The following is a 22,063-nucleotide window of genomic DNA, read 5'->3' as shown; positions in this document are numbered from 1 at the left end:
TGCATGGGGATATCAAGGCGACAAGTCGGCATAGACACAGCGGTATGCCTTGCTTTTTGGGAAATGGGAGAGATATTTTTGAAGTTTTTTTTAGAAAAAGGTACCAGCTCAAATCATTGGGTATGTAAGCCGCTTCCCCCTGGTTTTTATGGTAGAATATTTGGTTTTGAGCAATATTTTGTTTCCTTTTTTCGGAAATTAAAAACATTTTACGTTCTTAGTTATACTTAAATGTACGATTGTTAAATTCGGATTAATTCTGGAATTGATACAACTCGCATAACCAGTGTTCATCGTAAAAAGAGTATGGATTGCCCTTCTTCTTTTTTTGTGAAATGACGGTACCTGACCTCAAGACTATTTTATTTTGGCTTTGGAATTGGGACTTAGGACTAATCAATGTAGCAGTGGGAGGGGGTGGGGTAGCTATTCTCTAAAATCGGTTAGTGAGAGAGGTGGCTGATAAAGATGCACTGTGACGTTTAACTAATTAGTTAGGCACCTAAACACGGGGAGGGGGGTTATTTCCCATCCAAGAACAGTATCTCAATATTTTAATAATTCCTCCTATAACTTCTTAAATTTATTATGTAATTAGTATTTTTTGTGTTTTTGAGCCCTTTCCCCTCCCAGTATAAACTTCTACTTAGGTGTCTGTGTGTCTACATTATAGATGAAAATAAGTAAAATAATTCTTAGGGTAATGAAGTGTAATAATACCTTTAAGCAATGGATCGAAATTCCCTGTTAGGCCTATACTTTTGAATCTAAGTATCAAAATTCTGTTCCTCAACTTTTAGCTATAAGAAAAAAGCATTATTTATTCAAACTTGACATTAAAACTGTAAGCGCTGTAATAAAGGTAATACATTTCGAAATTGACCCAAAGCTGGGTTGCCATTGCGAAATTTCTTTTGTTGTGAAGTTGTTTTTAAACTTAGGATATTTAACATAGTGCTCACGCTATCCATCGCATCTAAAGCCTCTCTATTTGCTTCCTCTGTATTGCTTCCAGACTCCTGAAGTTGTTTTGACAGTTTTTTCATTGTTTGAATTTTGTCTCCGATATTGCCTAAATTGTCATCTATTTGCTCATAATTACTTTGCGGAAGTATTCTTTTGTTTTCAGTTTGAAAATTCATCGGCACTTTTAGCCATGCGTTTTGTGTATGTTCTGTTTTCGAGCTGGTCTTCTTGCTCTTAACATATCGTGCAGGTGGAATAATTTCTGGTTCCTCTCTTACATGCTTCATAAATTCAAGCTCTTCTTCATTTAGTCCTTCTTCATTGATGAGTTGAGGTAACATGTTGTCTAGAATGTCGCCATCGTCCGTCTCAAATCGGCTATTAGATGTATGTGAGTCAAAGTCATCTACTTCGTCTTCATTATATACATCCTCACTATGAGGTAAAGATCCATCATTCTTGCATCGTTGGTTTTCTATATATTTTTCTGATGCTGGACAGTAGAATTTTCTAATAGTTACATCGTTGTCAGTACGTTTACGCTGCTCCTCTGTGTAATATAATGGGAGTTCATGTGGCAGTTCACGTGTAATATAATGGGAATCACGCAGAGTGGCAGTTGCTAAGCACAGAAAGAGAAATACCAATAAGACTCTGAAACACAAAATATAATAAAAATAAATGACAATCCAAATATTTAAAGTAAAATGTAGTCTAAAGTTAATCTAAGAAAGTAATGTTTATCATAGGTAGCGCAATAGCGCTGCCTAAGTAAAGAGCGATGTGGGCATAATGTTTTTTTTTAGACCAGGGCACTTCGTATCAAAGGAGTTGTCGTAGAAATTTCAAAAAGGGCACATTCGATTGGAAATTCAAAGAGATAGTCCCCTTTTTAATAGTTGAAAGTAATTCGAGGGCAACTAACCCACCTCCCACGCCCATCATTTCCCCAAACACATTCAATCAAAATTTTGAAATAGCCATTTTGTTCAACGTAGTTGAAAGATCCGGATATCCTGTCTTTGAGGATGACAACCCCACACAGCCCTCAGGGCAAGGGTTGTAAGCTATGCCCAGAGGGCATTTAAGTTTTTTATAGAAAGGGTGATCGTAAAAACTTTGGAGGGGGCTCATTGGATTGCTTTGAGATTTAGGGTGATCGGAGGGGGGTGCCCCTTCCCCACACACATACATCTCGTATTTTCCCGAAATGCACCTGATGGAAATTTTGAGATGGCCAATTGTTGTCGTAAAATATTCAAAAAAAACTCATTCGATTGAAAACTGAAATGGCTAGTGCCCTTTTTAATAGTCAAAAGCTATGGGAGGGCAAATAACTCCCCTCCCCCGCCCACCATTTCCTCAAACACATCCAATCAAAATTTTGAGATAGCCGTTTTGTTCAACGTAATCGAAAGGTCCGAATATTGTGTCTTTGAGGATGACAAGGTGATAACCCACCCACTGCTCTCAGGGCAAGGGTTATAAATTATGCCCTGGGGGCATACAAGGTGTATACAGAAGGGTGATTATAAAAACTCCTGAATGGCCTCATTTGATTGGAAATCAGATGTCCTAGTGCCCTTTTTAAGATTCGGAGTGATCGGAGGGTGGATATCCCCCACACCTCGTATTTTGCCGAAATTTATCTGATAGAAATTTTGAGATGACCATTTGTTGTCGTAGAAGCTTCAAAAAGAGGGCATTCGATTGGAAATTGAAAGGGCTAGTGCTCTTTTTAATAGTGGAAAGTGATTGAAGGGCAACTCACCCCCCTCCCACGCCCACCATTTCCCCAAATCCAACAAAAATTTTGAAATAGCCATTTTGTTCAACGTAATTGAAAGGTCTGGAAATTATGTCCTTGAGGATGACAACCCCACACAACCCTCAGGGCAAGGGTTGTAAATTATGCCGTGGGGGAATATAATGTATATATATATAAAGGGTAATCATATAACCTTTAGAGGGTGCACACTGAATTGATAATCAGAAGTTTTAATGCCCTTTTTAAGACTCAGAGTGATCGGAGGGTGAATACCCCCCAGACCTCGTATTTTCCCAAAATGCATCTGATAGAAATTTTGAGATGGCCATTTGTTTTCGTAGAAACTTCGAAAACAGCTCATTTGATTGGAAATTGAAAGGGCAATTGCCCTTTTTAATAGTCGAAACTGATTGGAGGGCAACTAACCCCCTCCCTCGCCCACCATTTCCCCAATCTCATCCAATCAGAATTTTGTGATAGCCGTTGTTGTTCAACGTAATTGACAGGACTGGGAATTATGTCTTTGAGGATGACACCCCCCCCCACAGCCCTCAGGGCAAGGTAAGTTATGCCCTAGGGGCATGTAAGGTATATATAGAAACGGTGATCGTATAAACTTCGGAGGGGGCTCGCTGGATTGGAAATCAGAAGTTCTAAGTTTTTTTAAGATGCAGAGTTATCGGAGGGTGGATGACTCCCACCCCTCCAAACCTCGTATTTTCCCGTAATACATCTAATACAAATTTTGAGATGGTCATTTGTTGTCGTAGAAACTGCGAAAAAGGCTCATTCGATTGGAAATTGAAAGGGCTAGGGCCTTTTTTATTAGTCAGAAGTGATTGGAGGGCAACAAGCCTCTCTCCGCTCATTAATTCCTAAAACACATCTAATCAAAATTTTAAGATAGCCATTTTGCTCAGTGTAGTTGAAAGTCTGCACATTATGTCTTTGACAGCCCCCATACCTTCTCAGACCAGAATATAATTTACACTTTGCTGAAAAAATAGCTGTGGATTGTCAGTTTAGTATACATACATATATATATATATATATATATATATATATATATATATATATATATATATATATATATATATATATATATATATATATATATATATATTCCTTAAAGTTTTAATGGGTTTTTAATTTATTAAAGTTGAAAAAAGCTAAAACATTTTAAACGTATTTTGTTTATTGGAATCATACAATAAATAACCAAGTAAAACTCAAAGAGAGCAAAAATTAACATGAATAGGACTGACAACCCCCATGCCTTCTCAAGACCAGAACATAATTTGCATTTTACTGAAAATATAATATATTTAAAATGTTTATCACTTTATTTTTACTTGTTTAAAATGTTTTTACTAGATATTAATTAAAAAAACTTTCCGAAAAATAAGTTTTTCAAAAAAAAGTAAAGGCCATTTTAAACTTCAGCTCAGGAGATACAAATACCTGTTAAAATTCAAACTCAAAACGACCAGAAATTACTATTAATGAATAAATGAAACCCAAAATGAACAGAAATTAAATAACCAATCATAGCAAAAAACATACAACAAGCAATAATATAAATGAATAAATAAATCTGAAAGCGAGTCATGCTTAAATTGAATATGCAAATTAAGCTTAGAACGAAAAAAATATTTTGCTATTAAAGTATAAATGAAACTTAAAACTAACAGAAATTAAATAAACAATCAATGCGAACAAACATACAATATATATTAATGTAAATGAATAAATCAATCTTAAATCGAGTGACACTTAAATTGAATATGCAAATCAAGTTTGAATCGAATAAAAATAACTACAAACAAGAGTATGGGTATCGCCTCACTGCAGAAGCCTAAAACCTACTGCGTCATTGGCGCCTTACTGAAAACCACAGTTTATAGACAGTAAGCTTATGGCAGATCATTTCTGGTCATCGTGAACAAAAAGCTCCTCCCACTTCTTTCTGCCTTAGCTTGTTTAGCCTGTTTCTGAATATACCAGTAAGCTTATCGCAGATCATTTCTGGTCATCGTGAACAAAAAGCTCCTCCCACTTCTTTCTGCCTTAGCTTGTTTAGCCTGATTCTTTCCACTCGCACCCCTGTCCGGGTTTTTATAATGGGAGAGATAGAGAATGATCATACTGCTATATTCTGTCTACTGTGCTGAAAACTATATGAGTCTTGAACAGTCTTGGAAAGTATAAACAAAATCAAATTGAATATTCGATATATAATGATATTAATTGTTGAAAGATCCATCAGTTCAAGATTTTTTTTTCACTGTAATTTTTATTTTCGTTTTACATGCTGTAAGAATTGGAAAAGAATAAATTTTTAATATACGAGTAATTCGTTTTCAGTGAAGCGCCAATGACGAAGAAGGCTTTAGGTTTTTACAGTTAAAGAAGGGGGCAGTATCCAAATTCTGTTTGTAGTGAAACTATATTTGTCTTGACCAATCTTGGAAAAAAATAATAAATTAAACTGAATATTAGATATATAATGATATTAATTGCTAAAAGCTCATCAGTTCAAAATTTTACTGTAATTTTTATATTTATTTTCAATATTAAGTACAAAAGAAAACATTTGTAATATGATTCGTTTTCAGTAAAGCGCCAATGACGCAGTAGGTTTTAGGCTTCTGCAGTGAGATGATACCCAAACTCTTGTTTGTAGTTATTTTTATTCGATTAAACTGGATTTGCATATTCAATTTAAGTTTCACTCGTTTTAGGATTTATTTATTCATTTACATTAATATATATTGTATGTTTGTTCGGATTGATTGTTTATTTATTTCTTTTCGTTTTAAGTTTTTTTGATACTTCCATAGCAAAATATTTTGTTTCGTTTTAAGCTTGATTTTCATATTCAATCTAAGCATTACTCGCTTTAAGATCTAATATTCATTTATATTGTTACTTATTGTATGGTTTTACCTATGATTGTTTATTTAATTTCTGTTCGTTTTGGGTTTTATTTATTGTTTAATAGTAATTTCTGATCGTTTTGAGTTTGAATTTTAAAAGGTATTTGTATCTCCTGAGCTTAAGTTTTAAATGGCCTTTACTTTTCTGTGAAAAACTTATTTTTCGGAATTTTTTTTTTTATTTTTGTTCATTTTTATTGCAATAAGTTTCAAGTTTTTATGGCATGGGGAGGTTGCTTACTGTCCGATTATTCTTGACTTTAAAAAACGGATCTAGAACTTTCAATTTAAATCGAATTAGACTTTTTTTAAAGTCTATACGATTACCTCTTTGATAAAAACCTTATATATAAACAATAGACAGCTCGCATAACTTGTGGACAGCGATTGACAACAATGAATGGATTAAAAAAATAGCTCCAATAAGGGGGTTTAGACCATTTCACTTGCTGACACAAAGGGATCATGACTGTTAGGAATTGACCTTAATAGGATTTTGTGTGTCAAAGCAATTTTGCATCTATCACAGAGTAGTATGTATTTTAACCTTATAATTGGATAATTATAATAGATTTTCTATGTGTTCTTCCTATACAAAACCTTACCTTATTAAAGTCTTTGGGGTGGGGGCGGCGTACTTGGCATAAAGAAGAAAACTGAGGTTGGAGACTCATCTAATACGGGGCGGAACTTCACTTATCTCCTCCGTTCCTGATTTAAGAGATCAAACAGACTCATTGGGCTGTAGAATGTTGGGCCGTTTTAGTTTTGGAAGACGTTAAAATACTAAAAAATACTTTATATTTTCAGTTATTGCAGGATTGATTTCATAGATTGTGGAATGGTGAGACCCCTGGCCCATCATTTGGGTGAGCCTCAACTCATAATATGCAATTTTGATTAATTGTTCCGTGTTACGTAGATATATTATTCTATATATGTTATTTTGATTTATACTTTTATCGCATTGCCTTCATTTTTAAGCCTTGGGATAAAAACTGAAACCGTAGCGTAGACAGTGGTGGGGGGAAGTCTCCCCCTCACATGCATAATTGAGCAGCCCGTAGAAATTAATACAAATAAAATAATCCGTCTTTTGAAAATGTCTTTTTTCAAAAGACACGAACAAAATCGTCTAAAGGAATCTGAAGTGCTATCTCTGACATTTCCGTTGATTCTTTATTCCCATTAATTTCAGGTGTAAAATTTAGAAAACTATCGAATGGGTTTAGTCGTCCCCTCCCTGAATAATTCACATTTGAAAGACCCACCCCTGGTAAATTCTTCCCCCTCAAAGAACATTTTCTTTTCCTGTTGATAATTCCCCCGCGTTAAATTCCACCCAGCAGAAATTTATTTATTAATTTACACTAATATCAGCACTAAATTTATTTATTAATTTACATTAATATCTATTGTATGCTTGTTTGCATTGATTGTTTATTTAACGATTGTTTGATTGTTTATATACCCCCAGGGAATAACTTATAACGCCTACCCCCGGGCCTTGGTGGGCTGTGTCGACACCGTAGTTTTTGTTGTCAGAACTTGGAACTATTTTAACAAAATTTCTATCTAAAAATTGTTATCTCATGCATTTAGGGTGTGGAGGAGGGGGGGCTAGTTGCCCTCCAATCTCTTTTGACTCTTAAAAAGTGAACAAGAACTTTCAATTTCCAATCAAATGAGCCCTCTCTAAAGTTTATACAAGCATCCCTTCCATAAGAAATAATGGGAAGGATTCGGAGAATCCTTAAATTACAACCCTTGCCCTGAAGGCTGTGGGGGAGTTGTCATCCTCAAAGACTTAATTTCCAGAACTTAAAACAACGTTTAATAAAATGGCTGTCTCAAAATTTTGATTGGATGAGTTTGGGGAAAAGGTGGCGTGAAAGGGGGGTTATTTGCCCTCAAATAATTTTTGACTATTAAAAAGGGCACTAGCCCTTTGGACTTCCAATCGAATGAGCCTTTTTTCAAGTTTTTACAACAGCGCCTTCTTTAAAAACCTTATATGCCCCCAGGGTATAACTTAAAACCCTTGTCTTGAGGGTTGTGGGGGAGTGTCCTCCTCAAAAACATATTTTCTATCTGAAAATCAACTACGCTGAACAAAATGGCTATCTCAAAATTTTGCTTGGATGTGTTTGGGGGAATGATGGGCGGGGGGGGGGCAGTTGCCGTCCAATCAATTTTGATTATTATACAGGTAACGATCTCTTAGAATTTCAAATTAAATGGGGCTTTTTTGAAATTTCTATGACAAACCCTTCTATGGGAATCGTATGAGCCCACAGGATAAAGCTTACGACCATTGCTCTGAGGTCTGTGGGGGATTGTTCTTCTCAAAAACATAATTTCTATGTAGAAATCAACTACACTAAAAAAAATGGCTATCTCAAAATTTTGATTGGATGTGTTTGGGGAAATGATGGGCGTGGGGGGGGGGTTAGTGGCCCTCCAATCACTTTCGACTATTAAAAAGGGCACTATCCCTTTGAATTTCCAATCGAATGAGCCTGTTTTGAAGTTTCTACGACAACGCCTTCTATAAAAACCTTATATGCCCCCAGGGCATAACTTATAACCAACCCTTACCCTGAGGGTTATGGGGGAGTGTCTTCAAAAACATATTTTCTGTCTGGAAATCAACTACGCTGAACAAAATGGCTATCTCAAAATTTTGATTGGATGTGTTTGGGGGAATGATGGGCGTGGGGGGGGGGGCTAGTTGCCCTCCAATCACTTTCGACTATTAAAAAGGGCACTAGAACTCTCGATTTGCAATTGAATGAGCCCCCTTTGAAGTTTCTGCGACGATCCCTTCCATATGAAGTGCCTCTTGGAAAAAAAAATAATAATAAATAAATAAATAATAAAACATTGGAGCCGTATGGCCTTTACTATAGGCAACGCTACAGCGTTGCCTCTGATATGAAGGAAGAAGTTCTCCCCCTTGCCCTCCAGTTACATTGCGAGTGTCTGGTTCCCTTTTTAGAGTAACAAGAGATTGGAGGGCAAGCAGCCCTTCTCTCAAGCCCACTCATTTTCCAAACACATCCTGTCAAAATTTTGAAACAGCCATTTTGTTCAGCGCAGTAGAACGGTCCAACAACTATGTCTTTAGGGATATTAGGTGTATCAACCCCCCCCCCCCACACACACACACACACACTCACAATTATGCAGTCGGCCCATTATGGTTTAAAACTAAATGTTGCTTTAAAAATAAATCAAAAGGCATTGCGTTAAATGGTTGCCAATAAGACACCTCAGCAATGTATCGAGAACGACTAGGGGTATTAAGTTGACACTTTTGGGAATACTACTATTACTTCTTCTGCTCTTACAACTTAAATAAATAAAAAAAAGTATACGTGTATCAAGGTTGTCAAAGAGCATAGATAGCATCTTTTGGGAATGAAATCAAGTTTTATTTTTCAGGTAAACTTCAGAAGCTATAAAATTAAATTTAAAAAAATGCTGTTTGTATGAGGATTGAAAATTGTTGAAAAGGTCTCTTCAACATACAAATAGCAACCCAAACTATGGATTCTTATAGAAGAAAATTGAAAAGATATACAATATTTATTTATTTTTTTCGTGAAAAAGACTATGTCAATAAAAAACGAACAGAAATTAATTTTAAAAACTTTTTCCGTAAGACAAGCTTTCAAAGAAAAATAAAGAGCTCCATTATGCCAAGAATGAGCAATAAAGTAAATAATCTTAAAATAAAGTGAAATAATCTTCCAAGCGTAAAACTATCACAGATCACTGTTAATAAATAAATGAAACTCGAAACGAACAGAAATTACAATAAATAGCTGATTCAAACTTAAAACGAGCAAAAATTAACTTGAGTAGTGCTGATAACCCCTATGCCTTCTCAAGACCAGAACACAGTTTGCGCTTTACTTAAACAAAATACGTTTAAAATATTTTCACCTTTCTTACTTTTATAAATGAAAAATTATCAAAACCTTAACGAAGAAATGTCGGTATATGTCAATTTAACTGACAATCCACGGTCATTTGTTTGTTTGTTTGTTTTGTTTGTTTTTTTGTTTGTTTGTTGTTTTTTTTCAGTAAAGCGCATATTGTGTTCTGGTCTTGAGAAGGCATAGGGGTTATCAACCCTACTCAAGTGAATTTTGCTCGTTGGTTACCTTAATCCTTCCCGGTCATGGATGGTAATCACACCCTCACGATCAAGGGATGGTGACTCCCGATTAATCTCCTAAGATCTAGGAGATCATAGGAGATTAATCGGGAGGATGTAACCTCGTAAATTGTGAAAATTAGACCTAAAAATATGCTCTTTGGGTCAGATTCTCCTTTCCTAATAATCTCCTAAAAAAAATTGATCCTCTCCTCAAGGCTAAACTTTATGAGATTTATTTATGAGTAAGTACTCTTTGATTCTATGAGTCCTCACAATAAATATCCATACCCCATATAGATGAATATCGCTACCGATATAGATTATACCCTGGCGTCTCAACACGATCAACCTTTATAGGGGGTTCCTATATTATTATCATTGGAACCTCAACTGTAAGAGGTTGTTATACTCATTCTCAGTGATTGGGGAGTAAATCCTCATCCATGACATATACCAAAAACAAAACATAATACAAATAAATGTGAAAAATTTACCAAAAGGGGTTGTCAAATCTTAATGAAACTCGACAAGAAGTAAGAGCGAATGTCTGTTTAAACGTTAGGATCCTAATGTCCTAGTCCTATAATATATATAGTGTATATATATATATATATATATATATATATATATATATATATATATATATATATATATATATCCATAGCTAATTATCATACCTTAGTAAAGAACGATATTGGCACAATGTTTTTTTTTTTTTTTTTTTTTTTTTTAGACCAGGGCACTTTATCGAAAGATTTGTCGTAGAAACTTCGAAAAAGGCTCATTCGATTGGAAAATTGAGAGGGCTAGTCCTCTTTTTTATAGTCGAAAGTGAAAGGAGGGCAAATGCCCCCCCCCCTATGCCAATCATTTCTCCAAGCACTTTCGAATCAAAATTTTGATAGTCATTTTGTTCAATGTAGTTGAAACGTCCGGAAATTATGTCTTTGAGGATGACAATCCCCTCCCACAACCTTCAGGGCAAGGGTTTTAAGTTATGCCCTGGGGCACATAAGGTTTTTTATAGAAATTATTGTCGTAAAAACTTCATAAAGGCCTCATTCGATTGGGAATTGAAAGGACTAGTGCACTTTTTAATAGTCGAAAGTAATAGGGCAAATGCCTCCCCGTCATGCCTATCATTTCCCGAAACACTTCTGATCAAAATTTTGAGATAGCCATTTTGGTTAACGTAGTCTAAAGGTCCGGAAACTATGTCTTTGAAGAGAACAACACCCTACAGCCCCCAGGGCAAGGCTTGTAAGTTACGCCCTTGGGGCATATAAGGTTTTTATAGAGATCGTAGTCGTAAAAACTTTGGAGGTGGCTCATTGGATTGGTTATCAGAAGCTCTAGTGCTCTTTTCAAGAGTCAAAGTGATCGGAGGGCATCTACCCCCCACCCCTCCCCCTCCCTCCCCACACACACACGCGTCGCATTTTCCTGAAATGCATCTAATAGGAATTTTGAGAGAGCCATTTTATTTAAAATAGTCCAAATATCGTATAACACGGCTTTTGGGGTTGAAACAAACCCTCAGAGCTAGTGGACAAGGGTTGTAAGTTATGCCTCTGGGGCATTTAAGGTTTTTATCTAATGGATGATTGTATAAACTTTATAGGAGGCTCATTTGGTTGAAAACTGGAAGATCTAGTTCTCGTCTAAGAGTCAAAAGTGAGGGATGGCAGTTAGCCCCCATCCCCCGATTACCCTTCTTCGCCAAACGAATCTGATTTAAATTGTGAGATAGCGATGTTGCTCAGAATAGTCCAAATAACATACAACGATGCCACTAGGGTTGAAAAAACCCCCCAGTGCCGTGAGGATAGGGTTGTAAGTCGTGTCCTGTGGATAGGGTTGTAAGTCATGCCCTGGGGGCATGTAAGGTTTTTATGGAATGGGTGGTCGTAGTAACTTCAGAAGGGGCTCATTTGATTTGAAATTGGAAGTTATAGTGCCCTTTCTAAGAGTCAAGGGGATTTAAAAGCAACCAGCCCGCCCCTCCACGCTCATCATCATAGGCAGCGCACTAGCGCTGCCTAAGTAAAAAACGAAGTGGGCACAATGATTTGTTTTTTTGTTGTTTTTTTTTCTCTCCATACCCGGGCACTTCGCATCGAAGGAGTCGTCGTAGAAACTTCGAAAAGGGCTCATTCGATTGGAAATTGGAGTGGGTAGTGTCCTTTTTAATAGTCGAAAGTGATTGGAGGGCAACTAGCCCCCCCCCACGCCCATCATTCCCCCAAATACGTCCAATCAAAATTTTGTGATAGCCATTTTTATCAGTGTAGTTGATTTCCAGATAGAAAATATCTTTTTGAGGAGGACACTCCCCGACAACCCACGGGGCAAGGGTTTTGAGTTATGCCCTGAGGGCATATACGGTTTTATAGAAGGCGTTGTCTTAGAAATTTCAAAAAAGGCTCATTTGATTGAAAATTCAAAGGCCTAGTGCCCTTTTTAATAGTCGAAAGTAATTGGAGGGCAACTAGCCCCCCCCACGCCCATCATTCCCCCAAATGCATCCAATCAAAATTTTGAGATATTAATTTTGTTCAGTGTATCTGATTTCCAGATAGCAAATATGTTTTTGAGGAGGACACTCCCCCAAAACCATCGGGGCAAGGGTATTAATTTATGCCCTGGGGGAATATAAGTTTTTTATAGAAATCGTTGTCGTAGAAACTTCAAAAAAGGCTCATGCGATTGGAAATTCAAAGGGCTAGTGCACTTTTTAATAGTCGAAAGTGATTGGATGGCAACTAGCCCCCCCCCACCCCCAACATTCCCCCAACAACATCCACTCATAATTTTGAGATGGCAATTTTGTTCAGCATAGTTAATTTCCATATAGAAAATATCTTTTTGAGGAGGACACTCTTCTACAACCCACGAGGCAAGGCTTGTAAGTTATGCCCTAGGTGTAGATAAGATTTGTATAGAAGGCGTTGTCATATAAACTTCAAAAAAGACTCATTCGATTGGAAATTCAAAGGGCTAGTGCCCGTTTTAATAGTCGAAAGGGATTTGATGCCAACTAGCCCCCCCCCCGCGCCCATCAGTCCCCCAAACACATCCAATCGAAATTTTGAGATAGCCATTTTGTTCTGCGTAGTTGATTTCCAGATAGAAAATATGTTTTTGAGGAGGACACTTCCCTACAACCCTCGGGGCAAGGGTTTTAAGTTATGCCCTGGGAGTATATAAGGTTTTTATAGAAGGTGTTGTCGTAGAATCTTCAAGAAAGGCTCATTCGATTGGAAATTCAAAGGGCTAGTACCCTTTTTAATAGTCGAAAGTTATTGGAGGGCAACTAGAACCCCCCCCCCCCCCGCGCCCATCATTCGGCCAAACACATCCAATCAAAATTTTTAGATAGCCATTTCGTTCAGCGTAGTTGATTTCCAGATAGAAAATATGTTTTTGAGGAGGACACTCCCACACAATCCTCAGGTCAAGGGTTTTAAGTTATGCCCTGGGGGCATATAAGGTTTATATAAAAGGTGTTGTCGTAGAAACTTCAAAACGGGCTCATTCGATTGAAAATTCAAAGCGCTAGTACCCTTTTTAATAGTCAAAAGTGATTGGAGGGCAACTAGCCCCCTCCCCCACGCCCATCATTCCCCCAAACACATCCCATGAAAATTTTGAGACAGCCATTTTATTAAACGTAGTTGATTTCCAGATAGAAAATTTGTTTTTGAGGAGGATACTCCCCCGCAACCCTCAGGGCAAGGGATTTAAGTTATGCCCTGGGGGCATATAAGGTTTTTATAGAAGGCGTTGTCGTAGAAACTTCAAAACAGGCTCATTCGATTGGAAAGTCAAAGGGCTAGTATCCTTTTTAATAGTCGAAAGTGATTTGAGTGCAATTAGAACCCCCCCCCCACGCCCTATCATTCCTCCAAACACATCCAATCAAAATTTTGAGATAGCCATTTTGTTCAGCGTAGTTGATTTCCAGATAGAAAATAGGTTTTTGAGTAGAAAACTCCCCGCAAAGGTTTTAAGTTATGCCCTGGGGGCATATAAGGTTTTTATAGAAGACGCTGTCGTAGAAACTTCAGAAAAAGGCTCATTTGATTGAAAATTCAAAGGGCTAGTGCCCTTTTTAATAGTCGAAAGTGATTGGAGGGCAACTAGCCCCCTCCCCCACACCCATCATTCCCCCAAACACTTCCAATCAAAATTTTGAGAAAGCCATTTTGTTCAGCGTAGATGATTTCCAGTTAGAAAATGTATTTTTAGGAGGATACTCCCGAATACCCCTCGGGGCATGAATTATCAGTCAAAGCATAGGAGTATATAAGGTTTTTACAGAAGGTGTTGTCGTAGATATTTTGATAAATGCCTACACACTTAGAAAGACGAAGAGCTAGTACCCTTTTTAGACGTCGAATGGGATTTGAGGGCAACTAGCCCCCCCACCTCACGCCCTTCATTCCTCCAAACACATCCAATAAAAATTTTGAGATAGCCATTTTGTTCAGCGTAGTTGATTTCCAGATAGAAAATATGTTTTTGAGGAGGACACTCCCCCTAAGGGTTTTAAGTTATGCCCTGGGGGTATATAAGGTTTTTATAGAAGGCGTTGTCGTAGAAACTTCAATCAAAGCTCATTCGACTGGAAATTCAAAGGGCTAGTGCCCTTTTTAATAGTCGAAAGGGATTGGAGGGCCCCTAGCCCCCCCCCCTCCCACACCCATCATTCCTCCAACACACACCCGATAAAAATTCTGAGATAGCCATTTTGTTCAGGGTAGTTGATTTCCAGATAGAAAACATATTTTTTAGGAGAAAACTCTCCCACAACCCTCAGGGCAAGGATTATAAATTATGCCCTGGGGGAAGATTAGGTTTTTATTGTAATCTTTGTCGTAAAGACTTGAAGAAGGGGTCATTCGATTCCAATATAAAAGGCCTTGTACCATTTTTAACAGTCAAATGTGATTTGAGGGCAACTAACCCCCCTCTCTCGCCCACCTTTTCCCAAAACACATCCAATCAAAATTATTAGAAAGCACTTTTATTCGATGTAGTTGAAAGTTTTGGAAATTAGGTCTTTAAGGGTGAAAACCCTTCCCTCCACAGCCCTCAGGGCAAGGGTATTAAGCTATGCTCTGGGGGAGTATAAGGTTTGTATAGAAAGCGTCGGTGTAATAACTTCAAAAAGAGCTCAGTCAATTGGAAATTGGAAGGGTTTGTGCCCTCTTTAATAGTTGAAAGTGATTGGATAGCGACTAATGCCCCTCTCAAGCCCACCATTTTCCCAAACACAACCAATCAAAATTTTGAGATATCCATTTTGTTCAGCGTAGTTGAAGATTCTAGAAATTAGGTCTTTTAGGATGATAACCCCATCAGAGCCCTCAGTGCAAGGGTTGTAAGTTATGCCCTGAGGACATATACGGTTTTTATAGAAGGCGTTGTCGTAGAAACTTCAAAAAAGGCTCATTCGATTGGAAATTAGAAGGGCTAGTGCCCTTTTTAATAGTCAAAAGTAATTGGAGGGCTCCTAGCCCCCCCCCCACGCCCATCATTCCTCCAAATACTTCCAATCAAAATTTTGAGATAGCAATTTTATTCAGCGTAGTTGATTTCCAGATAGAAAATATCTTTTTGTGGAGGACACTCCCCCAAAACCCTCGGGGCAAGTATTTTAAGTTATGCTCTGGGGGAATATAAGGTTTTTATAGAAGCTTCAAAAAAGGCTCATGCGATTGGAAATTCAAAGGGCTAGTGCACTTTTTAATAGTCGAAAGGGATGGAGGGCAACTAGCCCCCCCCCACGCCCATCATTCCTCCAAACACATCCAATCAAAATTTTGATATAGCCATTTTGTTCAGCGTAGTTGATTTCCAAATAGAAAATATCTTTTTGAGGAGGACACTTCCCCACAACCCTCGGGGCACGGGTTTTAAGTTATGCCTTGGGGGTATATAAGGTTTTCACAGAAGGCGTTGTCGTATAAACTTCAAAAAAGGCTCATTTGATTGGAAATTCAAAGGGCTAGTGCCCGTTTTAATAGTCGAAAGGGATTTGATGCCAACTAGCCCCCCCCCGCGCCCATCATTCCCCCCAACACATCCAATCGAAATTTTGAGATAGCCATTTCGTCCTGCGTAGTTGATTTCCAGATAGAAAATATGTCTTTGAGGAGGACACTTCCCTACAACCCTCGGGGCAAGGGTTTTAAGTTATGCCCTGGGAGTATATAAGGTTTTTATAGAAGGTGTTGTCGTAGAATCTTCAAGAAAGGCTCATTCGATTGGAAATTCAAAGGGCTAGTACCCTTTTTAATAGTCGAAAGTTATTGGAGGGCAACTAGAACCCCCCCCCCCGCCCATCATTCGGCCAAACACATCCAATTAAAATTTTTAGATAGCTATTTCGTTCAAGGTCTTTAATTAGGTCTTTAAGGATGACAACCCTTCCCCCCACAGCTCTCAGGGCAGGGGTTGTAAGTTATGCCCTGGGGGAATATAAAGTTTTTATTGAAAGCGTTGGCGTAGAAACTTCAAAAGGGCTCAGTCCACTAGAAATTTAAAGGACTAGTGCCTTTTTTAATAGTTGAAAGTGATTGGAGAGCGACTAACGCCCCTCACACGCCCACCATTTTCCCAAACACATCCAATCAAAATTTTGAGATATCCATGTTGTTCAATATAGTTGAAAGTTCTGGAAATTAGGTCTTTTAGGATGATAACCTCCTCAGAGCCCTCAGTGCAAGGGTTGTAAGTTATGCCCTGAGGACATATACGGTTTTTATAGAAGGCGTATGGGGGCATATAAGGTTTATATAGAAAGTTGTTGTATATGATCTATAGAATAGATTTTAGTCTTTCTCAAATCCAATTTTTATTGGAATTTTTATTGGCTCTTAAAATTTAACCAAATCCAAATAGCGTAAGTGTATCATTACAAGAAAGTAAACAGATTTTTTTGCGAATGGTATCAAGTTTTCCATTACAGGTCAACTAGAGGAGTTATGAAACTAAATTAAACAGAACTATTTGTGTCCATATTTTTAAAAGGGTGAATGCTGTTAAAAATTGCTGAGAATTTTTCTCTGGCATACAAATAGCAGGCCGAACTATAAAGTCTTAAAAAACGAAAAGATTTAAAGTATTATTTTTTTTCCCCTGAAAAGACTCTGTCAATAAAAACGAACAGAAATTAATTAAAAAAAAATCTTTTTCCACAAATAAGTTTTTCAAAGAAAAGTAAAGAACTCCATTAAACAAAAAATGAGCAAAACTAAAATCAAATAATCTACCAAGCGTGAAACTACCATAAATCAGCATTGATAAATAAATGAAACCGAAAACGAACAGAAATTACAATAATTAACCGAGTCAAACTCAAAACGAGCAGAAATTAACATAAGTTGGGCGCAAAACCCCTATGCCTTCCCAAGGCCAGAACAAAATTTGAAATTACTGAAAAAATACAAATGAATGTGCATTGTCAGTTTAATATACATATACTGATATTTAGTAATCAGAATGTTAATATTATTTGATTTATTAAAGTTATAAAAGTAAAAACATTTATATTTTTTCTGTAAAGTGCAAATTTTATTCTGGCCTTGGGAAGGCATAGGGGTTTTGAGCCCAACTTATGTTAATTTCTGCTCGTTTTGAGTTTGACTCGGTTAATTATTATAATTTCTGTTTGTTTTCGGTTTCATTTATTTATCAATGCTGATTTGTGGTAGTTTCACGCTTGGTAGATTATTGATTTAATTTTGCTCATTTTCTGTTTAATGGAGTTCTTTACTTTTCTTTGAAAAACTTATTTTGTGGAAAAAGTTTTTTTTTTATTAATTTCTCCAAAGACCAATCAAAATTTTTAGATAGCAATTCTGTTCATCCTAATGGAAAGGTCCAGAAATAATGTATTCGAGGAAGACACCCCCCCTACAGCTGTCTGGGCAAGGGTTTTAAGTTATGCCTTGGGGCATTTAAGGTTCTTATGGAAATAATGGTCGTATATGCTTTTGAGGGGACTCATTGGATTGGTAATCAGAATTTCTATTGCCCCTTTTAAGAGTCAAAGTGTTCAGAGCTTAGCTACCCCCCACCCTTACACACTCACACACACACACATACACACACTTCGTGTTTTCCCGAGATGCATCCAATATAAATTTCGAGACAGTTCTTTTATTCAAAATAGTCCAAAGATCATATATCAAGGCTTTTGGGGCTGATACAAACCACCAGAGCGTGATTGCGATGGTTTTAATTTATGCCCCGGGCATTTAAGGTTCGTATGGAAGGGATGGTTGTATAGACTTTAGAGTTGGCTTATTTGGTTGAAATTGGTAGTTCTAGTCCCTTTCAAGAGTCAAAAGTAATGGAGGTCAACTAGTCCCCCCCAGCTACTCCTCTTTTCACCAAATGCATCTTATTGAATTTTTGCGATGGCAATTATGTTTAAAATAGTCCAAAGAATATATAACAATGCCTACAGGGTTGACACGACCCCACAGAGCCCTGGGGCGAGGGCTTTAAGTTATGCCCTGGGGGCATATAAGTTTTTTATGGAATGGGTGGTCGTATTTAATTCAGATGGGTCTCATTTGATTTCAAATTGGAATTTTTAATTCCCTTTTTAAGAGTCAAAGTGATTTGAGAGAAACTAACCCTCCCCCCAAGCCCATCATTTCGAAAAACCAACATCCAAACAAAGTTTTGAGACATCAATTTATTTCAGCATTGTTGAAAGGTAAAGAAATTATGCGTTTGGGGATGTTTGGGGAAATCTTAAGAAGTATATAAATATGCAGGTTATCAAAAGAGCAAATCGACAATGTCCTAGTAATATCTAATTGTTCTAAGTTGAGTAGTTATACTGTGCGTACTATTACAACTATACATAAGGATAGGAAGGTGAAATTTTCAGAGAATATTTCTGAAAATTTCTGTTGTACCGATGACAACCTGTCATCCGTATGCAGGTTGTCAAAAGGGCAAATCAGCAATATCTTAGGAACAATTTCGTGTGTGAAACTAAATCTTACATCCCTTGTTGTGGGGGATGTTGAACTAACCAAAAGACAGTATTTGCATCATAATACTACTGCTTTTACTCCTACAATAACTACTACTGCTACTATTATTGTTACTGCTACTACTGCTACTAAAGCTAAGACTACCACTATTAACTCCACTCTTACCGCTAATACTATAACTACTGGTGCTACTAATACTACTAATAAACTTAATGGTACTAAGGCGAAAATTTTGAGCAGTATTGTTAATATATTGAAATAAGTCGATACACACTATGCCCACATAAGTTGTTAAGCGGACGTGTCAGCAATGCTGACCGGCTGATGGCATTAAGTTAAAAATTGCATCCTGTGTTGAAGGGGATGTTGAAAAAAGAGGTGATTTGTGCATACTGCATCTAATGCTACTATGACTGCTACTATAACTATTGCTACTACACAAGCTAAGGGTATCAAGGTGAAGCTTTCAGGGAATATTTAGGCGATGCTGAACTAAATCAAAATGAGCTATGATCGTGTAGATTGATAATGGGGGGGGGGGGCAAAGCAATATCACAATAACGGCTTACATTATTCAGTTAGACCTTCTAGGGTAAGCTGTGACAGATTTTGTACTAGCCAGAAGACACTATGTGTATATTTTTGATACTTCTTCTATGGTTGTTCAGCATAGCTGAACGTTCTTTTAACTGCATCTCTAGGGCTATTACGTAGGTCAACCCTTCACAGTTGTGCAAGTTGCCCATTATGTTTAAAAACGAAGTTTTGCCCTAAGATTAAATAAAAAAGCACTGCATGTATGTTGTTTACCAATAAGACATCCCAGCAATATCCCAAGAACGACTGAGGGTATTATGTTCAAACTTTCGGGGCTACTTCTATTACTACTTCTGCTCTTAAAATTTTACTAAATCAAAAGGGTGTAAGTGTATCCAAGCCGTCAAGGACCATAGATAGATCTTTTTGCGAATGGTATCAAATTATATTTTTCAGGTCAACTAGAGGAGGTACAAAACTAAATTCAACACTATTATTTGTGTTCAGATTTTTAAAAGGGTGTATGTTGTTAAAAAAAAGTTGAAAAATTTTCTCCGGCATACAAACAGCAGGCCAAACTATAAATTCTTAAAGAAAAAGCGAAAAGATTTAAACTGTTATTTTCTTTTTCCCTGAAAGGGCTATGTCAATATAAAACGAACAGAAATTAATTTAAAAAAAAATTTTCCACCAAAAAAAAATTCCAAAAAATTAAAGAACTTCATCAAACCAAAATAAGCGAAAATAGAATCAAATAATTTACCAAGCGTAAGACTACCACAAATCAGCATCGATAAATAAAATGAAACCCAAAACGAACAGAAATTACAATAAATAAACTAGTCAAACTCAAAAAGCAGAAATTAACATGGATAGTGCTCAAAACTCCTATGCCTTCCCTAGGCCAGAACATTTTCACTTTACTGAAAAATAAATGTTTTCACTTTTATTACTTTAATGTATCAAATATTATTAAAATTTTAAGGAATAAATATTAGCATATGTATACTAAACTGACAGTGCACATTCATTTTTTGTTGGTTTTTTCATAGCTTTGAAAAAAAACCTCTTCATAGCTTTGACTTGAGTTCTAGGAGCAGATGCATGAATCTACGCAGAGAAGGACAAGGAAGAAACTCTTCACCGTGTACCTTTTTTTTTTTTTTAAGAAATACATATTCAGCCTTGTCCTCCGGATGGATGAAGACAGTATCTCTAGGGTAGTTTGACTACATAGTCTGGCTATAAGTAACTTGCTAGCGTCTATGTAAAGGTGCTGATATGTGGTAGAGTTTAATTTTGAATAATTTTATTTTTGAATATTTGGATAAATTTTTAATTATTTTCAAAATTTGTTTTTTTTATAGAATTTATGTAAATTGATTTATATTTATCAAAATTTTGAATTATCTTTTTGAATTATTTTTAATAAATTTCTTTTGAATTCAAATTTCTGATTTGGGGTAGTTTTAAGCTTGGTATATTGTTTGATCCTATTTTTGCTCATTTTGGTTTAAGGGAGTTCCTTTTTTTTCTTTGAAAAACTTACTTTGTAGAAAAAGTTTTTTTTAATTAAAATATACATATATATATATATATATATATATATATATATATATATATATATATATATATATATATATATATATATATATATATATATATATATATATATATATATATATATATATATATATATATATATATATATATATTATTTATATATATTTTTAAGATATATGTCCTAGTCCTAATGTCTTATAATTTGTACTCAAATCAAGAAAGTAGCTAGTGTGTACACGTCTGCACCCTCGTCTGTATTTTATCTGAATTAGTGTATTTTTAATGCTGAAATTGCTAATTTGCAATTAATTACAGGACAGTTACTTTCGTTTTGAATCAATCAATTTGAAAGTTCACCCCCCTCCCTCCTCCTTCTCAAAATACAAATTGTTGCTACATCCTCGGCCTGCTTTGTCAATTATGTCTTACTAACTCGATAGAAATTGTAAAATTGACTTGCCTTAATCTGGAATACATGTTTTAGCAAAGTTTTCATGTACCAACTGCATTTTGATTTGAAAAACAGATCTGGAAACTTTATTTCTTTTTTATTGTTTTAGTCAGCTTGCATTGTATGCAAATACAAACATATATGTCATTATTATAATATTGGCGATTAACAATGTCTTCGCGTTACTGCTCGTGACCTGTAATAATCTGCATGTCTATTCCTTATTCCGGAAGAAAGGTTAAGACAGTTGGTGGTAACGAATTGTAAGTAAGGTGTGACTCGGCCCAATAGTAACCGCGACTCTAAAAACCAGAACTTTGATAACAAATGATACGCCCAAATATTTGGTTTTTTATGCTGATTCCAAATTACAAAATTCATTGAGTTTGATGTTACCCATCAAAAGCTACGAGCCTGAGAAAATTTGTCTTTTTATCGAAAATGGGGTGATACGCTATCAAATAGTCAAGCGGTTTTAATGAAAATCACGCCATCAAATTCAGCATAATACAGAACCTAATGTAGATATTTCAAGCTCCTATCTACAAAGATGTAAATTTTGTATTTTTTTTTTTTTACCAGAAAAAAAAAATCACGGATGCTTGTTTATTTGTGTTTTTTCCAGGGGTGATCGTATCGAACCAGTGGTCCAAGAAGATC

The 22,063-nt window shown here is 36.3% G+C and overlaps 2 protein-coding genes across 2 annotated transcripts in view; one reads left to right on the top strand and one right to left on the bottom strand.

Moving 5' to 3' along the window:
• Window positions 1-22,063, top strand: part of LOC148947534 (DNA mismatch repair protein Msh6-like) — a 281,626-nt gene that overhangs the window by 212,439 nt on the left and 47,124 nt on the right. The gene's annotated exons all lie outside the window — the stretch shown is intronic.
• On the bottom strand, window positions 766-21,491 carry LOC148947535 (uncharacterized). Its single transcript, XM_089095297.1, has 2 exons — window positions 21,413-21,491; window positions 766-1,620 (listed from the first exon to the last, which is right to left on the bottom strand). Exons 1-2 carry the CDS (start codon window positions 21,427-21,429, stop codon window positions 837-839), a joined length of 801 nt encoding a protein of 266 aa, XP_088951423.1. The 5' UTR covers window positions 21,430-21,491; the 3' UTR covers window positions 766-836.

The sequence above is a fragment of the Artemia sp. Qi Xiang Cuo genome, chromosome 10 (assembly GCF_049724085.1).
Source record: "Artemia sp. Qi Xiang Cuo chromosome 10, ASM4972408v1, whole genome shotgun sequence".
NCBI classification, from domain to species: Eukaryota; Metazoa; Arthropoda; class Branchiopoda; order Anostraca; family Artemiidae; genus Artemia; species Artemia sp. Qi Xiang Cuo.
This window is presented reverse-complemented; position numbering and strand designations above follow the sequence as displayed.